Source organism: Juglans microcarpa x Juglans regia, chromosome 2D (genome assembly GCF_004785595.1).
Source record: "Juglans microcarpa x Juglans regia isolate MS1-56 chromosome 2D, Jm3101_v1.0, whole genome shotgun sequence".
Lineage (NCBI taxonomy): Eukaryota > Viridiplantae > Streptophyta > Magnoliopsida > Fagales > Juglandaceae > Juglans > Juglans microcarpa x Juglans regia.
In genome coordinates this window covers 171,522-180,181 of record NC_054596.1, presented here as the reverse complement: position 1 = coordinate 180,181, position 8,660 = coordinate 171,522, and the positions used below count along the sequence as shown (strand labels likewise).

The following is an 8,660-nucleotide window of genomic DNA, read 5'->3' as shown; positions in this document are numbered from 1 at the left end:
GAAAATTGAATAAAATATAGTTAGAATATAATTTTTTAGTATTATTTTTATTTTGAAATTTGAAAAAGTTGAATTATTTATTATATTTTTATATGAGAATTTAAAAAATTATAATGGTGAAATGAGATAAGATGAGAGATATTTTGTGTATCAAAACCTACAGTTTATATATATATATATATGCGCGCGCGCGCGCGTAGAATTTCACGTGGCAGCTGATGGTACCAGTATGAGTTAAATGGTGTCAAAATAAGCAGTTCCAGCAGCCATCTCTTGAGAAAAATGAAAATAAAAAGTCCAAAGAATCAAGCATGTGGGCCTAAAAGATTGTTTGCTGGCAACTATTAGCTTATCCTTTAGAAATGCAAATGAAAAAGAAAGAACAGATTATGTTGATCCTGCTAAAAATCCGGCCGACAAAAGTTAAAACAAAAAACACAGCTCTTGCTTAGTTGGGCTTGGGGCCCAATTTTATGGAACTACCTTTGTCGGCAGAACCACGGGATGTTTTTAACGTTTTTGTAGGGCATATTATCACTACTTGAGAGGGCAAATGAACACGAAACGTCAAAATCAGTTGGAAGGATTTTGTTTGTTTTTTATCCTTTAGCTTGTTTAAATAGAAAAAGGTTTAAGATGCGTTTACACGATGAATTGAGTTAAATTATTTATGGATAGTAATAAATTTTATAAGGTTCACTTAAGATAAATTTAAATGTGTTTGAATGTTAATATGAGTTTAGATATATTTATAAAAAATTAAAAAAAATTGTAGGTCCTGCATGTAAAGAAGTGTTGAATTGAAAAAGATTATGAATCTCACGTGTAAATATATTTTGAATTGAAATGAGTTTAATAATTTAAAAATTAAATGTTTAGATATTAGATTTAATTTAAAATTAAATTAAATTAAATTGATCTCAGTTGAATCTATCAACTAAACATGATCTTAGAGGGCAATGCTTGTACAAAATGGGATAGTGGTGGTAGGGGTAACGCTCTCTTTCCCTCGCGCTAAAATAGAGATTGACTTTGAGCAGGAATAAAAGAATTTTACATCTCGAATCAAAATTTTACACATGAGCATTTTAAGAGAGTAACAATAGAAACATTCATAGGCAAATCCCACTTTCTCTTTCTCCCCCTCTCTCCTCTCTCTCTCTATTTTTTTCTATGGCGACTGATTTTTGGCATGTGCATCCAAATTTTTGTACTTTTCTTTATGAATTTGTAAATGTTTATGGATAGATAACAGAAACCCAAAAAGATTGAAGCACCAACAAATGCCCAGACCCATCGTCACGGAATTAACCATCTTCTTTTTCTTCCTTGAAGAAGCTATATATAAAGCTGCTATGTTCTACTCCAGCAATAAGAGAAAAAAAATTAAGAATTTGCACTGCTGTGTTCTGCTCGCAGCAATAAGAGAAAAAAAACCTTCGCAATGGTAGAGTGAGGAGAGAAAGAGCACTAAAAAGAAGAGAGAGAGAAGGGAGAGAGAGCGCGACAAGATAAAAGAGGGAAAAAAGGAAAAGAGATTTATTTCCATGTTTGTAGTTTTATTATTGTTCTCTTGAAATACTTATGTCATAATTGACCCGTCCAGCCCCTACCCTCTCCCGCTAAAATATGATGTCACTGTCAGTCTTTATGCCTTTTAATTCTCGTGCAAGCCTTATTCTCCTTATTCATCGTCTTCTTCTTTAATTTTTTGAGAAAGTCTTTATACAGTCCCATGTCAGGAGACTGGGCGTGCACGCCCAACGTGGCAAAAATGCCTCATTTTATTAAGTTAGGCTTACGACATCGTCTTGCTTGAGACGGACGCCTTCCTCATTTGGCTGGTCTTCGTTATTCCATTGACAAAGTGAATTCATTCTTCCCTGAGACGTAAGCTCTGCCCAGAAGAGTTCCTTCCTCATTTGGCTGGTCTTCTCTTCATGAGAGATTGCTTCCTTCCTCCCCGAGACCGAAGCTTTGCCCAAAAGAGTAGCCCTAACTTCACTCCGTCAGTATTGGAGATTCGCGTTGCCCAGAAGAGTAGCCCTAACTTGACTTCATCAGTGGTGGAGATTCGCTTTGCCCAGAACTGTAATAAATTCTGTCCCAACCCTAACGTCGTCGTGCAAGATGGTGGAGGAGTTGATTCCGCCCAAAAGAGTAATTATTGAGCCCAACCCTAACTTCACTCCGTCTGAGCCCTAATAGGTTGATTTATGACAATTTTTGTATGGTAATGTTTCTCTATTTTTGTTAGAAATTAAGGCATTTGGTAGGTATTTGGTAATTCTGTGTTTGAGTTCGTATTGGAAATTAAGCTAGTTGGTAATTCTAGAAATTAGGGCATCTTCGAAGTACATCTTCATACACGTTGTTGTTGGTAATTCTGGAAATTAAAGCATCTTCGATGTACATCTTCATACACATTGTTGTTGGAAATTATGTGTTGAGTTCTTATTGGAAATGTCATGGTGTCATTGCTGCTGCAGTCCAATTGTTTGAGAAAATGTGTGAGAGGGACTCAGTTTCATGAAATGTAATGATCTCTGGTTTTTGAAATTGTTTTAATTTCTTGCACTCTACATTTTTCAAAGCACGTAACTTTCTTGCTGCTTGTGGTATTACTCCAATCTACTGTTTCAACTGGAGCTGATTTGGCTTCACACTTATTTTCCTTTTACATTTTAGCTCCATTTGTAGGTGTTTTATGTACATTATATCATAATATTCCAGTAAGGAATTCTTAAAATTGATTTTGCCTTTAGAAGCATAGAGAGAAGAGGGAGCTCATGGAGACATATTGGATACTTGAGGTGTTGTCTTCTAGTTTGAAGTTACTCATCGAGCTTTATTCTTTGGCATCAAAGTCTCTTGACTCTAAACACTGATAAGCATATTCCGAATGCTATTTTGTGTAATATTTCATCAATATCAATGAATAGCAGCAAATTTTACTTTTGTGTTTAATATCTACTTTTCTTAGTTTATTGTAAATTCTGAGTGCAAGTACGGTTAGGAGATGAACTTTTTATAATCTATTATTCTGATTAGTTATATTTGCAAGAATGGGTGAGAAATAGCTTAACCTGAAAATCATAAAGACTGATTGTCTTGCTCAAACCCAACTCATTTTAATTTCTTGCACTCTATATTTTTCAAAGAGAAGCTAGGAATCCATTTTTCAAAGAGACGATGACCTAACATAGATGCATTGATGTATTAGGGACTTCAACTCATGGAAGTAATCATGGAAGTCTAAACTAATTCATGATATTATTTGTTTCAAGGGTGTTTACCACTATACTAATATTTTACTTGTTTCATGGATGTTTGTGTTTAATAAAGTGCAATGTCTTCATCGCAATCTCAGTCATCATCTTCTTTGGGTGATCGTTATTTGAGAAATGCTCCAATATGTTTATGTGGGTCGATTGCACGTCTCAAAATCTCGAACACCTCAAGAAATCCAAGAAGACCTTTTTTCACTTGTCCAAAGTACAATAAGGAGGTCATCACTTAATCTCCTACACTGTTGAACAATAGTGATATTTCTTTTTTCTACATTGATTTTTACAAGATATTTGCTGTAGGGAAAGCCATACTACAACTACTTTATATGGGTAGATTTTGAAGAACGAAATGAAAGTCCCTTTGCCAGGGAAAGAGAACTCCAGCAAAGAGAGGAAGAAGTCGAAAAGAGAGAGGTTGAAGTCCAAAGGAGAGAGAATGAACTCCAACATGCACGCATGCTACTTTGCGTATATTGGGCATTTACAATTCTAATCTCATGTTGTTTGCTACGATCAACATCAATTGAAGATTAAGTTTGTATTAGGGACTTTTTAGATGTTGTTAACTTTTTGTGTTCTAGTGTAGCTAGACTGGTTACTTGTAAACCTTCTGCATTAATATGCAGTCTTTTGTGCGAAGTTGTAATATGCAGTTTCTATGTCCAACTGTACCAGACTTATGTTGCAATCAATATAACGTATTTTCCATCAAATTTGTTGCTGTAATAGTAAGCTGAGATTTGATCTATGCGGGAACTGCTCTTCTTTACATACTAGTGCATTAATAAAGTGTGAAACTTCCAGCACCTAATAAGCAGGTTGCTTTGAACTTAAATATCTCAAACTCTTCATTAAAAGCACAGAACATTGTGTCTGAAAATAAATGTCACAACAGGTACTTCAGTGTCCACAAATACAAAATGTTATCAACAAATGTAGCCATGGCTAATGCCAAATACAAACAAGGACCACAAATACAAAGTGTGACCACAAAAGCCGAGTACAAAAATTTCAATAGTGACCAGTAACAACTACATTCGAAATGAACAATGCCATAAGCAACCAGCTCCACAAATGCTAACAGCTCCACAGGCATAAAGTTATTGTCAACTTCTAATACACCACTCAAACTAACAATGTTGAAGATTCACCTGTAATCGGGTTAATGAAAATCGATTTAGAAATTACTTAAAAATTGTCATACGTTAGTAAACAAAGTTATATACATGAACTATTGCATACCTGGCTAATGACACTTTGTTGTGTGCCATGAAATACGACCTCATCTGTTGTTGCTGCTTGAACGCCACTTGTGTTCAAGATCTCATCTGTTACTGCTGCAACACCACTTGTGTTCAAGACCTCATATGTTACTACTGCAACGCTACTTGTGTTCAAGACCTCATCTGTTGTTGCTGCAACGCCACTTGTGCTCAAGACCTCATCTGTTCTTGGAGCGCCACTCAAGACCTCATCCTGAAGTTGACTTGCCTACATTTCAACCATACATAATTAAATTATATGTTTTTATGAAATAACTCTGCATAAGTATGACAAACAAATTAACTACATTTTTTCTCTTTCTTTTTGCACCGGTCTTGGACTGTTTACGTTTAGTTTGTGGCTTCCTTATAACCTTCTCTACTGTAGGTGCCATCCTCTTTGATGGAGGCCTCCCCTTACCTCTAACAATGCGAGGACTCAACATTTTTTTCGAACTTCCCATTTCAACATCATTAACCTCAGCATTCACAATTATAGGCCGCGCTTTGGTTTTTGTGTAACTCAAATTCATAGCCAACAACTTCTGTGTCATATCCATTGAATAATGATCGCTTTCAGCTGCATTTGTAGCGACTTCGTAGCACAGCTTAATCAAATTAGTATACCTTCCAGCAACTGGTTTATTACTCAAATCATCATAACTGCTTCGAATCAGAGTATACCTTCGCTTAATGTCCTTCCGCCACATGTCCATAATGTACTTTGAAGGCACTGATTGAACATCTTTTACTGAGAAAATAGCAAGAATGTGCCTGCATAAAATGCATCTCATCTGAAATAGTCTACACATGCACTTTGCCTCACACTCATCTTCATTAAAGTATGTCTGGTATGTAACTCTTTTAATATACCCTTCAACTTGCAATTGGTCATTAACTTGATATGTCGAAATTGCCCATTCCGTCTTGATGAGAATACAATGAGAATAAATAATCCCCATTACTTCAGACTGTACCTCCTTAAATTTAGAATTAGTATACAATTCTTGAAATTTCTTCTCCACGGGTAAATGGGTTATACATGGGATTGTGCAGTTGAATGAGTGAAAGTCCGCTGCCATCTCATTCTCTCCTTTCTTCCTCAATGCATTGTCAAACTGATTAACGAACTCTTTTAACGTGGTCCCCGAATGCACAAAACTATCAAAAAATACATTAATGCTCTTACTTCTTTGAGTTGTGCTCATTCTAGCCCAAAATGTATCTTTTAGATATATAGGAACCCAATGCATCCTCTCACTATATAGATTTTGAAGCCATGTATTCTCGTGCAAATTATACGTATCAAGAAACACCTCTCAAGACTTCTCAAACTCTTCAGAAGTTTGGCAATCATAAACACATTTGTACAATGCACTCTTCAATCCATCATTATATTTAGAATGGAAACCCAACTTCTCTGGTAGTTTTCGCATAATGTGCCATAAACAATACCTGTGTCGGGTCTTCGGGAAGACTATTGCTATGACATTTTTTATGGCCTTATCATGGTCAGTGATGATGGCATTTGGTGTTCTCCCATCCACACATTTCAACCAAGTCTCAAATAACCAAATAAATGTATCAGTAACTTCATTTGAAATCAAACCTGCTCCAAAAAGTATTGATTGTCTATGATGGTTAACACCAACGAAAGGGGCGAATGACATGCCATATCTATTTGTTAAGTATGTTGTATCAAATATTACAACATTCCCAAAATACCCATACTCTATTACATGCATCGGCCCAAAAAACATTCTTTAATCTTCCCTCGTCGTCTAAATCCATCAAGGAATAGAACCCATCATTCTTATACTGCATTCTCTCAAAGTAGCCACAGAGTGCATCAGCACCTCCTTTACCAAGCCTAAGATGTCGGGCCTTATCAATATAATTCTGCGCATCCTTCTCAACAAATGGAAGATTATCATATCCACCTGCCTCGACAACCAATGAGTTGAAACTTTTAGCCATACTTATTCATGCCTTGTCGTTGATATCTAGTTGTCTTTTTATGGAAGCGTCGATAGCACGATTACATCTAAAGAACCTTGCCTTTCTTGGACTTAACCCATGGTTGTGTGCATTATCAATGGTAGTTATATGCAACACCCCATCAAGCAGGATTGCATTAATCTTAGCCTTACAATCCGTCTTCGTTGTCGGCCGTGGTTTAGAAACATTCGAAATACGGTTCCTTGCCTTACCACCACGAGCACAACCAAGTGTTAAATACCTAACACTCCCATCGTCTTCCCTTTTACTTCTTTGGGTCATTACGCTAAACCTAATTTGTTTTCCATATTTCTTATAGACGTCTAAAAGCTCATGCTCAGTTTTAAATGACATCCCTGGCCTCGGCTCTATAACACCATCATCGTCATTTCCATGGCTGCTCGATGGTACTTCCTCAACCACTGAATTATCAACCTCCTGCATTAACCCATAACACCTATCAAGATAAGGAATGTATAAACCTAAGGAATGTATAAACCCAATTTCAATATATAAAGTGTATACTTGCTCTTGTTCAATGAACTCGTCTCCCACATTTGAGCTATCCTGATAAGTATTGCTTTCAGAAGAAAACAACGATCGCCTAGTAGACGAGGAGGGTTTTGTCATGTCCTTAGGATTACTTGAATATCCCGGATAGGGAATTTGATAGGCAATTGGTAGTCTAAACGGTACTCCCGTTGGCTGCTGCAATTTGCAATAAATAAACATAAATGTCCTTCACAAAGTTGATTTAAATATAGAAACTTCCGAATCATAAAGTTTAGCACCTCGTTTCTCCATGAATAAGGGTCGGCATTTGGACGAGGAGCAAACGGTGGGAAAAATGTAGGTGGCATCATCCCATGATAACCATGCATATATCTGTTATATGCTGACCAATCTGGATAAATGATCTTGGTATTTCCTGAAAAAATATCGAATAATGATTTATCACCAAATTATAAATGACACTGATAACATGGCTTTGGATGGGAAAAGAATACCTGTGTCATTGCAGTAGTGCTGGCAGGCCTTGTAGCACTGCTGGTAGGCCTTGTGCTTTCTTCCCCTTTCTCCATCGAATTGTCTACCAAATGGACCTACCTCTATGTAAACATTCAGCCAATTCAAGATAAAAAATTAGTAGTAAAGAGAATCATAGCCTATTCCTGAACATATAGTACTGAACATGTTTAATAATCCGGTAATAACAATGGGTAGGAACACCCAGAGTCACAAAAAGCAATCCACCAATCACAACTAAAACTTATTCTTCATCTACACAACCCTAAGAAAACATAAACAAACTATGTCATCTCATGCTACTCCTCTAATTCACTTTACAAAATAAATCAACAATATCAAACACTGATACAGAAGTAAAAAAAGAAAATTTACATTGAAATCTAAATTTTTTTTGCTAACTTTTTTTTTTTTTTTTTGCTTAGCCAAATGATGACCTTGAAATCTAAATTCAGATGAATCTAGCTAGTTCCTTCAGAAGACAACGCCATACTTACTTATCATCAGGCAAAAAAGATAAATTGATGAACTTAATAATAAGCAAGCAAAGCTAGTACGTGCATATGGATTATTAAAGCCGAAACTGAAACCAAGTAATAACAATGAGAGCAGAGCAACTAGAGGCAAACCAATTAGCACAACGCCGGCGGTGGAGGAGTTGAGCACGACGGCGGTGGTGGGGGAGATTAGCACAATGCCGGTGATGGAGGAGACAAAAAAATCTGGGTCGCGCGGGGCTGCTAGCAGCAAACAGATTTGCTCGGTAGCCTTAATCCTCGTTACTGGCTGATGTTGGTGGAGGAGTTGAGCACGACGACGGTGGTGGAGGAGATTAGCACAACGCCGGTGGTGGAGGAGACAAAAAAATGGGGTCGCGCGGGGCTTCTAGCAGTAAAACGATTTTCTCGAAACCCTCGATCGTCGTTACTGGCTGATGGTGGTGGAGGACGTTACCGACTGATGGTGGTGGAGGAGATGAACACAATGTCGGTGGTGGAGGTCAGTGAAAACAATGCCAGTGGTAGAGGAAAAATCTGGGTCGCGCGGGATGAATAGTAGCAGCAAAGTGAATTCTGATTTTGAA

At 37.0% G+C, this 8,660-nt stretch overlaps 2 protein-coding genes across 2 annotated transcripts; one reads left to right on the top strand and one right to left on the bottom strand.

The window, feature by feature from the left end:
* The first annotated feature begins 1,923 nt into the window (after positions 1 to 1,923).
* On the top strand, positions 1,924 to 4,003 carry LOC121249067. The gene is made up of 4 exons (XM_041147724.1): positions 1,924 to 2,028; positions 2,075 to 2,160; positions 3,371 to 3,508; positions 3,591 to 4,003. Exons 1-4 carry the CDS (start codon positions 1,941 to 1,943, stop codon positions 3,822 to 3,824), a joined length of 546 nt encoding a protein of 181 aa, XP_041003658.1. The 5' UTR covers positions 1,924 to 1,940; the 3' UTR covers positions 3,825 to 4,003.
* A 376-nt stretch (positions 4,004 to 4,379) lies between these two features.
* Positions 4,380 to 7,674, bottom strand: LOC121249068. Its single transcript, XM_041147725.1, has 5 exons — positions 7,558 to 7,674; positions 7,342 to 7,478; positions 7,076 to 7,258; positions 4,533 to 4,781; positions 4,380 to 4,441 (listed from the first exon to the last, which is right to left on the bottom strand). The coding sequence occupies exons 2-5, from the start codon at positions 7,429 to 7,431 to the stop codon at positions 4,421 to 4,423; spliced, it is 543 nt and encodes a 180-aa protein (XP_041003659.1). The 5' UTR covers positions 7,432 to 7,478; positions 7,558 to 7,674; the 3' UTR covers positions 4,380 to 4,420.
* Positions 7,675 to 8,660: the final 986 nt, after the last annotated feature.